Genomic DNA, 13,192 nt, shown 5'->3' on the forward strand with positions numbered 1-13,192 from the left:
TTGAGCCAACTACAATCCATGTGTTCGGTAAATTAAATGAAGCGTTTGATAAAACATGATCCCAACTTTCGCAGTCACTATCAATGATGAAACCATGTTTGGATTTCGCAAAATGATATTTTCTATTTATTTGCTGGCAGTTCACAAATATTTGCATCTCATTAAACATTTTCTGAATCAAGGAAGAGTTGTACTCATTCTCACAGTGATAAAGTATTCCATAGCTTATGTATTTAAGCTTTAAAATGTTTAATATTACCAAAATATTATTTGGAGACAACATTTTTACTATATAAGTTTAAATCTAGTGGCTTGAGCTAGAAATGATTAGAGAATAAATATTCTACCGCTATTAGCAGCACTGACAAGAAAATAGCTAGAAAATTATGCAGCATTACTGTCAACAACATTCAGATTCATTCAACTTCTTTTGAATTTTTAAGCTATAAATGAAGCTTTTTAACAGAAGCATGGGAATAAAGTTAAAACGGCAATACTGGTAAATTCAATTTATTTTTTTAAGTATGTAACTATGCAATAAATAATACAGTAAAATAATTTAACACATAAAGGGGCAAAAATAAAAATTTATCTCACAAACTCAAGTCTTCCATTTCTATATGTACTGTATAGAAAAAACATCTTGGAAAGGGAACTCTGCTTTATCTGGCACAAGTAAATCTGCCAAAAAGCAGACAGTTCCTGCTGTACCTTCGTATAAACTGTGTGGACTGTCAGGCAAACGGGCATCCTTCAAAAATTCACCTGTATACATGAAGTCAGCAAACATTTTGGCTCTGTGCAAGTATTTCTCATCACCAGTTAACCTGTACAGCAGCAGAAATACATAGCCACTACCTGCGACCCCGTGGCAAATACCTGGACCTTTCCGCAGCAGACCTTTGTTCCACACAACCTCACCAGCTCGGATGCAAGCATTCATGTATTTTGTATCCTTGAACACCAAATATGCCTTAGCCATTAAGTAAATGGTACCGGGGGCTCCATGACACCAGTGAACCAGCTTGTGATCCGACATAGTAATCTCCTCCAAACAGCATGGCCAATTACCTTCCGAAGTCTGGAGAGATGCCAGAAAGTCAGTGGTCGCCTGAATATCTTGAGCTGCTGATTTATTGTAGTCCAGGTAACCTGGTACAGAAAGCAACATTTGTAGAATGAAGCTAACTCCGTGGGCAGCACCGAGGTATTGTGTGTTGTAGTAGTGGTACATAAGAGGACACGGGCTCCGGTTTCTTCTGGAGAATTCCTTCCCAGACAAGACTATGACGTCACATATTTGGTATAGCTCCTCATTCGTGAATACTTGAGTTTTTAGTTCGCGCGTCAGCCACAGCGCGCCGGCGAGGTAGCCCGAACGACCAACGAAAAACTCGTCACCACCGCACTTCAGAAACTTTGGGTTCAGATACTGTTCGTGCAGAGATTTGTACATTTGGACATAATCTACGAAGTGACTGTCGCCTAGTTCCTTCTTTACGACTGCGGCTAGAGCGAACGTACCAGCGTCGCCGAGTAAAAACGACGTCTTTTCTCCCGCCGAAACGTTCAGAGCGGGGGTAAGATATTCAAGAGCTTTCTCCATGTAGACACCCTTGTTCTCTGAGAGCAGGGGATTCTTAGCCAACTGATAAAACATGAACGAAACGCCGGTAACACCGACGTATAGCCCTCCGTCGACATACTTAGACGTTGCCGGAAACTTTTTCGTAATATATTTTATGTGCTCCTCGATCCGATTGTTTAATTCATATTTATTGATCGTAAACTTTACTCCTGGCTGTAAATCTTGGTAAGGATTTGGAAAATATCTCACCATTTTGTTCGCAGGACACGCAAAGGTAAAAAATCTATGGAGGATAGGGACTGGATTAGCAATCCGCAAAATCTTGATCATTAATTACTCAACGATTCATGTAAATTTGCTATAAAATTAATTATTATTATTTTTGTTTAATTTCGAATTTTGTTTTTGTTTTTTTCGTCGTATACCTATCGTAGACACAGATTACTAGTAGGTACCTACCTAAAAAAATATATATATGTGACTGTGTCTAGTAAAAGGGACCACTTTGAGGATTTTAGTTATCGAGTTATAAGCGATTTTCTAAAATTTGTCGAAAACTATGCAGATTGAGTTTTTTTTACTAATCGGTTATTAATACCTTAAATAACATTATGTATATAATAATACAAATATAATCATAATATTTCAGTATCATAATAGGTCACGAAGTTTAGTACCAAGGGTACCACTTTGAGGTAATATTTGACAAGTGAAGTATTTTTCATTTGGCTCGATATTGCGCCGTTTCAGCTTGCCATAATTCAGACACTGTTACGGCAGTTCTTGTCGGTAATGAAACTGGCGAAATAATGAATGTGCATTCATACAATTGGGCCGATTTTTTTAAAGAAAAATCCCCACAAAGCGTGCCCATGCTGCTTTCTTACAACCACTACAAAGCATCCATTAATGATCCTGGAGTCCTGCAATGTACCAAAAGGTTTGATGACCAAGATATCAAAAACATCGCAGTTTTTAATCCAACTTGTGATTTCACTCGAAATGCTAGTCCGACTACAATACCGCCTGTAAGGTTATCGTATGAGCGACAACAATATTTGTTCCAAAAAATTCGTCAGTATGTTTCCCCTGACGCTCAAGATGTGTTGTGTCCAGAACCTATAAAAACCATTACAACAAGTGCTACGGAAAATCCATTACATGACGTGGTAATGCCGCTCATAAGTACTGACTCAGCAACCCCATCGACGTCGGTACTCACGATAGAAAGCCAAAGACGTAAAACACCCAAATGCGGCTACTGTGGCCAACTGGGCCACAGAAATCAAAAAAGAAATAACGTTTATTTTTGCAAACAAAGGGAACTTGATGAGCGCTCTGAATCTGGTTAATAGTTTAAGAAATAAAAAAAAATGATTTCTTTTTGCTTAAATTATTTTAGTTTGTCAAGCTGTTTTTTTTGTAAGCAAAATATACTTAAAGTTTTTTGTAAGTAAGCCAGTGTAAAGTTTAGTGAAGTGGTACCTGACTTAGAATATTAATGAATAATTTCCTTACAAACGAATATTCGCAGAAAAACATTTATTTTACTATCAAAATACATTTACTTTACTATTTAACATAGTGATAACACGATTTCTGTAATATTAATCATGTTAAATAGTAGTTATTTTACTTGTGACACTAAACTTTACTAGGTCCTCAAAGTGGTACCCTAATTATATTTCCGTAGGAAAAACACTATCAAACCACTAAACTTTAAAACACGATAATTACTACAAAACATAGTACATAGCATCATTACTATCTTTGGATCTCTGTGCTTATGTATATTTTAGCTGATTTTGTGATGTTACTTTAAAAAATCATAAAATTTAGTTGTTTTATGTTATGACAATGTGTAAAACTAATTTATGATAATTTTAATACTTTTGATTAAAAAAACATAAAAGATACATAGTATTTTTATTTTTTCCGTTCCTTTACTACTTCAAATATATAACCATAATTAATAATCCATTGAGTATAGCGTATTTTCTTAAAATTATTCAGTAATTAAGATACTTCATTTTTTCCACTCTTGCATGTTTCTTCTTTGTAAACCTTTCAAACCATTACAGTTATTGAGACCATTGATATCTTTTTTCAATCTTTGATGATAGTAGATTAACTTGGTACCAATCATTCCATAACTTCCTAGTAGAAGTGTATTTTTCACGAGCTTAAACTTCAAAGTCATTTTTCTCAACTTGTACATTTTGCCTACTACAAGTTTAAAAAAATATTAAAAAATAATGGTTGCATCTAAGAAAATGATTCTTTTTTTACTCGATAGGTAATTTTATCTAGTTTTAGAAGATATCAATAACTCCATACCGCTTAAGTGGTCCCTTTTCCCTGGCACAGTCACATATGTGTAGAGTGTAGACACAGATTACTAGTATATATTTGTGTAGAATCGTAGAGTAGTGTCATTCTCTAATATCTAATCTCATATGTCAATGTCATTTGCATTTTTTTAAATATTTTTAGCAGAAAAAAACAGTAAATAATTTTTGAATCTGAATTTAATTGACATTATGCCTTGCACCTAGGATAATAAAATTGTACAAATTATAAATACTGAAGCAAACATTTACTAGCTCTAACTTATGACTCTTCCAATTTGCTTACAATGTACAATCAACAATGTAATATTAGGCTGATACAGTAACTTAGCAACAAGATGTAATATAGACTAAGTGGACCAAAACTGTATTTTCTACGAATTTATTTTCGTATTATGTAATAATATTTTTAATGGGACCAAAATATATATACAAACCTTTTTGTACAGTTGATATTTTCCTACTAAACTAATGCCTATTTCATTTAACCGCGGGAATGTGAGTAAAATACTCTTTGGTTTTGAATTCTTTATAGTTTTTAGAACAATATGATTTCAGCCAGTACTTTTTAGGTAAGAAAAGCCTTTCGGACAAGAGGAAGATCAGCTCATTCCTTTGATGCCAGTGGACCTCGCATCGATAATGCTGCCGACGGTGATGATCGTCAATTTCTACAGATAAGACCAGCTTTAGCTGATCCCCGCGAGCGATCAACTTTGCAACGCTCAAACACTACATTATTAGGGTAAGTAATAAGTAATAACGATATTTTTGTAGACTACATTAATTATTGTTGATCAACAGCCAGAGAGCCTGTCTTCCTAACGTTCTTATCGTTGGCCAAAATTACTTAAATGAAACGCACGCCAAGAGAGATTTACCTAACATGATTTTTTATCCATCCAACGTATGAACTAGTAGGCACTGACCTCCATTATAATGGAGGTCAGTGACTAGTAGGCCTTAACCAAAATAAGTTTGACGAATATTTACATTTCTATTTCTTTCACAGCAATTCCTACGATGGGAAAGACGATGTTGTCAATTTGCAAGCAGTGGGAGAGGGTAAAGTGCAACTTTTTCGTACGCCACAAGAGAAAGAACGATTGCCAGATAGAATTAGTCTCGATAGGTAAGAAAATTAAAAAAAAATTGACATTATCTGAAAAGAAGACTTTGTATATTATTTACTCTTGTGTCTGGACTCTGGTGGTAACTGGTAAGAGTTAATGTGCTTGCCCATAACGAGCGTCGTCCTTACCACTCTTCCAAACCTCTAAAAATCTTGGGATTTCCAAACTGTGCTTTAACCTGTCCAGTACCCTCGTATTTTAAACCGCGTTCGCAATTTCTGTAAATCTGTAGAGCTACAGTATCCTACTGCAACACCTCTCTGGTTAAGAATGGGACATTCGTGCAAGGTTTGCTGACCGTTAATAGTACATTTTCTTTCAGGCGGGGTCTCTCTTCGATTCCAAACATAGTCGGAGAGCCCGATTTGCGTTTATTATCTCTCCAACACAACCTCATAAACAGCTTACTGGGACTCTCCGGCCTAGATCTCGTGAAATTAGTGTTCCTAGATGTTTACGATAACCAAATAGACAAAATATGTTCATTAGATAGACTTTTTAGCTTACGAGTCCTTTTAATGGGAAAGAACAGGTAAATTAAGATTTTTTTATCCCATTTTAAGAATCCCATTTCAGAAACAATACAAGAAACTTAAGTTTTTTTTATATATTTTAGGATCAAAAGAATAGAAGGACTGTCCAATCTCATTAAATTAGAAGTTCTCGATCTGCACGGCAATAGAATAATGAAAGTAGGCGGTTTATCGAACCTCAGCGAGTTAAAAGTGCTCAATTTAGCTGGTAACCAAATTAAATGTATAGGACAGAGTGATCTACAAGGTTTAATATCGTTGAGGGAATTAAATCTTAAACGAAATCGACTACGAAAACTGCTCGGATTTCAGAACACAACGAAATTACAAAAACTGTATTTGGGCAACAATGATTTACAGAGGTAAGATTAGAAATATCTTCTCGATTCTAGAAGTACAATAAATGAAATACAATAATCATTTAATTTAAAAATACTTACATTCCTTACCATAGTTATAAGCACCTAATATAAAATTCTTGTAAATGTTTGTCAACCTGTTAAACATTGTAGCATTGAGGACGTCGCATCAGTGGCTGAAGCGACATCACTCGAAGAAGTGTCACTCGATAGTAATCCTGTAGCATTGGGCGGAGACTGCACGCCGTTTCTAGTCTCGTATTTACCGAACCTCGTGACCCTCACAAACATGAATGTCACTGAACAGGTAAAGATCGATAATTTAACAAATCCAGAAGCTCTGACGAACTGATTGAACATATTAATATAATACTAGAAAATTTCAAGGTCCGCAGAGCAGCAACGGCTTGGAGAAGCAACAAAGAAGCAGCTCATGCAGCATACTGTGCTTTAAGTGGATCAGCGCAGCAAGCGGCCCGGAGGGATCAGATAATACATAATGCTAGGACTAACTGGGAACTGCTGAGGTATGTTTTGGAAACCTACCGATTTTAATTACTTTAGAACGAAGATGACAATACTTTTCTTCTTTTAGGACCGAAAATAAATGTTTTTCCAATACGCCTAGTCCGTCCAAACACGATGAAATAGGAAAGGAACTGCTTAGTCAAGTTGCCAATTTAGAAACACAAAACGATAGCACACAAACCATAGAAACGGTAGTTGTCCCGGATATCATTGCATCCACACAACACGTAGATGCAGTGCTTTCTGATAGCAAAAATAATTCTAGTGATACTAATATAAGACATAATATTTCCGATACTCGAAATACGGAACCAAACCTCCTGCGTAAGCTACAAAGAAGTTCCACAGCACGAAAGTTGTCGGAAAAACGGGTAAACTTCTCAGACAGAAGTGCTTCCCAAGAAACTGACGCGTCTCATTCCACATCAACCAGTAGTGATCTACGATTGCCACCCATATTGCTCCCTATTATATCATCATTAGAAAATGTCAAATTAGCAGATGGTACAGAACCTATACTGAAACGTTGGGAAAGTATGTCTAGCATGGAACCCGTTGGAGATTCGCCTTTCAGTTCGTTACAGTCTTCCAGTGATTCAGAAGATGAGGCTGGAAAGAAACAACTCAGACGCGTCCCTACTGTTTTAAGAAGGAAAGACTTTGGCTCCGTACGTTCAAAGTCTGTCTGCGATCCCGAAAATCAAAGAAATAAATCTGCAGGCAAACAAAATGACACAACTAGCAATATTTCAGGTATTACAAATCCTGATTCTGTAATGACGTCAACTTCGTCCAGCAGCGAAAACAATAGCAAAATGTTACGTCGACAAGGATCACTCAATAGCAAGCTGGGCAAAAGGAATATCCGCAGTGCAACCATAACACGAAGAAATGAAAGAGCTTCATCCGCTAATCGCGCGGCTACTGCGAGACCCAAACCAGTAAAAAATTTAGCAAACCTGAAATCTTCGGAGCCTGTGCCGAAGCAGATGCCAGTTTCGAAGGACAGAGAACAAGGCGTGGACTATTTGGTGGAGGTAGGAGATGGTTTAGTGAGTGCCTGGGGTGCTGGAGCGATACGGCGCCTGGCAAGAGATTGGGAATGGGATCGAGCACGGACAGTCACGCGGGCTGCCTTTCATTACATGCACTTTAATGCAGTAGCACAGTGCCTACCGGAATTGAAAGAAAAGTAAGTATCTCTGTAGTACATGACATTCTTTAGATTGAACAATCTTAAATACTTTAACATCATTGTTTTCCATTATATAGGTTTCCAAACATCGTTCACATTTCGGTGCGTGCGACTGGTTTACAGTACTTTGGACAGTTACATGCGTTAGCTGAACTGCGGGGCATTACAGGAATAACCGTAATTCCTGAAGGCAATCCTATATCCCTGAAGAGTTGGCGGGAGTACGCCGTCTATAGACTAGCACATTGGGGCTTAAAAGACATTAATGAAGAACAGGTAAGTAATGATCGATGACTGCAACAAACTAAATCTATCTTAGATTTTTTCTGCCTTAATAACAAAACAATTTTTACATAGATCACTGATGAAGAGATAAAACAAGCGAATATAACATACAACGGCCTTAGTGATATGGTCCTTCGAGCATTGCCTGATGCACCACTGCAGCCATTATTATCTAGATTAGGGAAAAGTGGAAATACTTCAATAAGCGCCAAAGCCTGGTTGAGAAATGCTGATCCAGCCCTCAGAGACGTCATCGCTAAAGAAGCTTTGCAGTACAAAAAGGGACATATTTCGCAGGTAAAATTACATTTGTTCTTAATTTAACGTTATGCGAGGGAGTGTAGTTAGCTGGCTTCACTTGAAAAGTTTGAACTTTAGCTAGACTGTATTGACTATTGGTGTTGATTGATGAAGCTACTCTAGCTATTAATGTGTCAATTTCAGGAAGAGATGAGCTGGCGAGTCCGTGGTCGGGGTCAGCTGTCCCATGCCATAGAGTTAGCTTGTGGAGCAGCACAGCGTTTACGCACGTTGGAGCTCCAATGGCCGAGCATATTCATAGAAATGATAGAGGAGGTGCTACAAGACTTCTCAGACATGGAATCCCATGTCAAAGAACAGTTGCGGTCGCTTTTCGATTCCTTGTGATTAAAAAACAGTTCCATTTTCGACAGTTGTACGTACTAAGTAAAAGTTTGTTATAAAGGTAATCTGGAAAGTCTCGAAGATAACCTATCAGCGAGTATTTTGTTAGCCAGGCACCACCATGACGAACCTACTTAATGTGGACAAATTTTGCAGCGGTCTCTAGACGGCATCATTAAGCCGTTAATTATGCCGTCTAGAGCCCGCTGCACACATTGGCCCAACGTGTAGAGTACGGAATGTCGCTTCCAAGTCTCAACTTATGGCGAACCTAAGTAGGTCTCTACACGATAGCCCAATGCGCTGGCTCAATATGTACAGCAGGCTTTAACTTGGCATAACCCGACTAAACGTTTGACTGCTACGCATAAAAATCAATATCTATAATGATGGGAGTTGGGACTTGGAACCTTTAATTGTTTACAGTGTAAAAATAAATAGTTACCGCTGCAGTGTCGTCAGACCGAAGCGAGAATAAGTAGTTTAGGGAATTAAAACAAGTTGCTCAATAGTTAATAGAATCAAGACGCCAACCAGTATGAAAATCAAGTTACGAATCAAACCATGAACGTTTTTGAAATTGAAATCGTTAATAAAATAAAAATATACTGATATCACCAAATGTTTAATTTGATAATCTTTTTGTAATTAAGAAATGTATTCTAGTCAGCACTTCAAAATCCATACCCTATCTCAACGAATTTTGGCGCTACAAAGCTGCGGGCAACATATTCTGGTAGTTGTCTTTTTATAACTTTTGGTACTTTTTTTTAGTAAGTTAAGTAAGCTATACTTGGAGTCAAATTGAAGTCTAATCTTTTCTTTTCTAACTACCCTAAACTACCGATCTCTGAGAATTTTTCTCAAAAAGTTTCAACAGCGTTGTTGATTCCAGTATTTGGTTCAGTTTTGACGTTAGCCAAACAAATGCACTAAGTTTAACGCGCGTGTTATTAAATAGTGCATTAATAAACTTCTTCTTATGCCGGCTCTTGATATAGGCGAACGCGTTGGCCAACGCGTCTGCAGACGCGTTGGCCCAATGTGTAGAACGGGCGTTCGCGCGTTGGCCGTAGGTATTTAGACGTTGGCCGACGCATCTGCGAGCTTGCCTCGCGGGTCGGAAATGTCGGCAAAAGATCAAAGGACATTTGTCGCAAGCTTCGCGCTCCATCCACACATAGGCCGCGCGATCAGTTTGCCCGGAGTTATAATTATGATAATTATTATAATATGTAATAATTTTTGTATGTAATAATTTAATAAATAATAAGTAGGTAATAAAATAATTACTTATATTATTTTAATATTATAAAATATTATGTAAAAGTGAGTTTATTTCTTTGTTTGTTACGTTTTCTCGCCTTTTATTTATTTATTTCCAGAATACTCTTTAAAAACTTTTTCTTGTCCACATTTACAAAGTAATTATAAGCTGTGAATAAATAAACAGCTGCAGCTGTTAGCGACTAAACATCCATTTTGAATCCGTCCGCACATTGGCGCGATCCAAAGCATACTGAACGATCTTCCTATGTGTGGATTACTCACAAACGCCGTTGCAAGCGCACTGCCAACGCGTCTGCAGACGCGTTGGCCAACGCGTTCGCCTATATCAAGAGCCGGCATTACAGACGAATGGCAGTATGTCGGCGGCAGTCGGCGGCAGGTGTCGGCGGCAGTCGACGGCACGTGTCCACAGTGTGTTGACAGTTTATTGCGTTTGCAGTATGGAGACAGAGTAGACAGAATTATGTCTATTGTGATGGAGGGTAGATGGAGGAGATCTATCTTATATGGGGGATATTTGAAAGTGTCCAGCTGTACGCAGTAAATAACAATTAAAAAATCCTTCAAGAGTGGCGCAAGCTGCAGCAAAGGGTATGGAATGAATGTAGCCGTTGGTGACAAAATATAGATTGAAGTATCTTAAAATATAACCTAAAATAGCTGAAATAAAAGCTGCTAAATGATTTAAAATGTACCCTGTTACTACTGTAGCGCCACCCTCACACAGCCGGTATTTCATAATCGGAAATTCATATTCTTACAGATCGATCTATGAAAGTCATAATCTGAAAAAAAAAACAGAATGTGTGTGGAGCATACTGATATTGTATGGTATTCCGGTCTTTCTGAATTAATAATATGAATTTCATAATCAGAAATTCATAATCTAAAAAAATCAGAATGTGTGTGGAGCGTACTGATATTGTATGGTATTCCGGTCTTTCTGAATTAATAATATGAATTTCCGATTATGAAGTTCCGGCTGTGTGAGGCCAGCCTAATTTAACGCATTTCAGCGGACACATTTTACATACAGAGATATCAGATAGTTCTCCTCCATCTACACTCCATAGTTTGCAGGGAGCCTAGTGCCTACCACGACCTTTCCCAAAACTATCATATTTCATTGTTGTAAGCTTACAATAACATTACCGTACTCACTTTTTAAATATAATAAACGGACGTCTCGCATCAAACGGATAATTTTTTCACAGTACGTCCGCTGAATCGGCAGCGTACGGATTACCGACTAGCCAGTATGTTTATCTCCTAATTATAATAGTCAAAATTTCTGCTTTCGACTTTCCCATCCACACCCCCCTTTTGAGCATTCATTTATTACGTTCCCATTGCCCAATGTAATATTGCATATTTTCTGAAAAAGAATCGTTTTCACTTTGAGTTTTGACGTATTTGACATCTGACAGCTAGCTCGTTGGCATTTGACATTTCAAAAAACTATTTGCCGAATTTTTCCATTTTCAGAAAAGTAGATAAAAATTAATAACTAACCCTTGTTTAACTCGTTATCCCTTACTATAATGTATATTTGAGATTGGACACGACATGGACGATACAGAGAGTACAACTACGTCTGCCGATGAAAACACAGGGAACCTTTGCGACAACCCAACAAGAGACACTCTAGCCGAGGGGCTTATAAGTCTCCTAAAACCCACTGTAGATCAGCTTGACGACAGAGTAAGAGCAACCAGGTATGTGGAACGCTTATAAAACAGTTACCATCAAACTGAGCTTAGCCACAAAACTTTTTATTGACATCACTCTTACGAACCTCTTCTCTTGGTCTATATTGTTGCCTGTTGGACTATATTGTGGTAAACTTATAGATACATACATTTCTGAACTATTTCTATGCTCGATGGTCACACCACATTTGCCTATTCATGTCAACTTACTGTTTTTATTTAAATTACAAAACTACATTCCTATTTTCGAACATTTCCATCCTTCCAATTTTCAGGATATCACAACTAGAGTTGAAGCAACAAATTGACTCATTGAATGAGGAATTACAGAAGGTCAGGCAAGCTTTGAACGACCATCCAGATTTAGATCCTTATGTTAAGAAACTGATTGCTTGCAAACAGAGAGTTACTGTTATATTGAATGTCTTGCAGACAACACAGGTATTTTTCTTTTTTACAAAATTCATATATTAATCCATACTAATATTATAAATGCGAAAGTGTATCTGTCTGTATGTTACCTTTTGAAGCCCAAACCGCTGAACCGATTTGACTGATATTTGGTATAGAGATACTTTGAGTCCCGGGAAAGGACATAAGATACTTTATCTCGGGAAAATTCCCATGCCATAAACGATTTTTGGCACAACGGAGTTACGGGCATCATCAAGTTCATGATAAACAGCTTTGATAAAACCTCAAATTAGATGAAACGCTTAGACGAATAAGAACACTCATGAAAATTGAATTTAAATCTGTTATATCAAAATTTATTGATTTTTCTTGTTTTTATTGCAGGATAGACTAAATGAAATAAGACGCATGGTGAATAAAGAGAAGAGCGTAAGGCCAATAGTGACGACAGTGCCACAAGAACCTGAACAAAGTACGAGCGCTGTCGTCCCCGACTTGGGCTCTATCAACTAACATGGAAACACCTTATCAAAATCACATAGACAAAGCTGACTTCGACCATGTTTATGAGCCAGCAGAGGACAGCTTCCTGCTCATTGATGCCTTAGAAAAAGATTTGGAATTTTTAAAAACCAAAAAACCCCTATTGTGTTTGGAAGTTGGTTCGGGAAGTGGGGTGGTCATTACAGCATTCGGAATGGCGTTCCCGGGAACACTCTGTTTCAGCACTGACATTAATATTAAGGCCTGCGTTATGACTAAAAGTACCGCTCAACGTAACAATGTTATAGTAGAAACTGTGAATATGGACCTGGCCAGCGGTTTTGTGAATAATAAGTTTGATATTGTTTTGTTTAATCCACCATATGTGGTGACCGATCCTGAAGAGTGCAAGGGGAATGGCATCGAAGCAAGCTGGGCTGGCGGCGTCAAAGGCAGAGAAGTCATAGACAGATTACTGGCTGTCATACCAAAGATATTGTCTCCCTCAGGAGTTTTTTATATCCTGTTGATAGAAGAAAACATTCCAAATGAAGTGATTCAAATTATGAAACGGCACGGCTATATTGCAGAAACAGTAATACAGAGAAAAGTTAGGAACGAAAGGCAACTTGTGTTAAAGTTTTATAAGTTTGCAAATTATGATTAATATATTTGTAAAAAT

At 37.5% G+C, this 13,192-nt stretch overlaps 4 protein-coding genes across 4 annotated transcripts; 3 read left to right on the forward strand and 1 right to left on the reverse strand.

Moving 5' to 3' along the window:
• Nucleotides 1–543: 543 nt before the first annotated feature.
• Nucleotides 544–1,996, reverse strand: LOC121737301 (lanC-like protein 3). Its single transcript, XM_042128933.1, has one exon. It carries the CDS (start codon nt 1,916–1,918, stop codon nt 617–619), a length of 1,302 nt encoding a protein of 433 aa, XP_041984867.1. The 5' UTR covers nt 1,919–1,996; the 3' UTR covers nt 544–616.
• A 2,275-nt stretch (nt 1,997–4,271) lies between these two features.
• On the forward strand, nt 4,272–9,168 carry LOC121737363 (leucine-rich repeat-containing protein 49). The gene is made up of 11 exons (XM_042129029.1): nt 4,272–4,434; nt 4,509–4,681; nt 4,949–5,068; nt 5,392–5,601; nt 5,686–5,964; nt 6,115–6,268; nt 6,349–6,488; nt 6,557–7,681; nt 7,762–7,960; nt 8,042–8,266; nt 8,414–9,168. The coding sequence occupies exons 1-11, from the start codon at nt 4,408–4,410 to the stop codon at nt 8,615–8,617; spliced, it is 2,856 nt and encodes a 951-aa protein (XP_041984963.1). The 5' UTR covers nt 4,272–4,407; the 3' UTR covers nt 8,618–9,168.
• A 2,185-nt stretch (nt 9,169–11,353) lies between these two features.
• On the forward strand, nt 11,354–12,552 carry LOC121737181 (SNAPIN protein homolog). The gene is made up of 3 exons (XM_042128777.1): nt 11,354–11,619; nt 11,889–12,054; nt 12,412–12,552. The coding sequence occupies exons 1-3, from the start codon at nt 11,471–11,473 to the stop codon at nt 12,538–12,540; spliced, it is 444 nt and encodes a 147-aa protein (XP_041984711.1). The 5' UTR covers nt 11,354–11,470; the 3' UTR covers nt 12,541–12,552.
• LOC121737180 (methyltransferase N6AMT1) lies at nt 12,542–13,192 on the forward strand. Its single transcript, XM_042128775.1, has one exon. The coding sequence runs from the start codon at nt 12,542–12,544 to the stop codon at nt 13,175–13,177; it is 636 nt and encodes a 211-aa protein (XP_041984709.1). The 3' UTR covers nt 13,178–13,192.

This window comes from Aricia agestis, chromosome 20 (genome assembly GCF_905147365.1).
Source record: "Aricia agestis chromosome 20, ilAriAges1.1, whole genome shotgun sequence".
In the NCBI taxonomy this organism is placed as follows: Eukaryota; Metazoa; Arthropoda; class Insecta; order Lepidoptera; family Lycaenidae; genus Aricia; species Aricia agestis.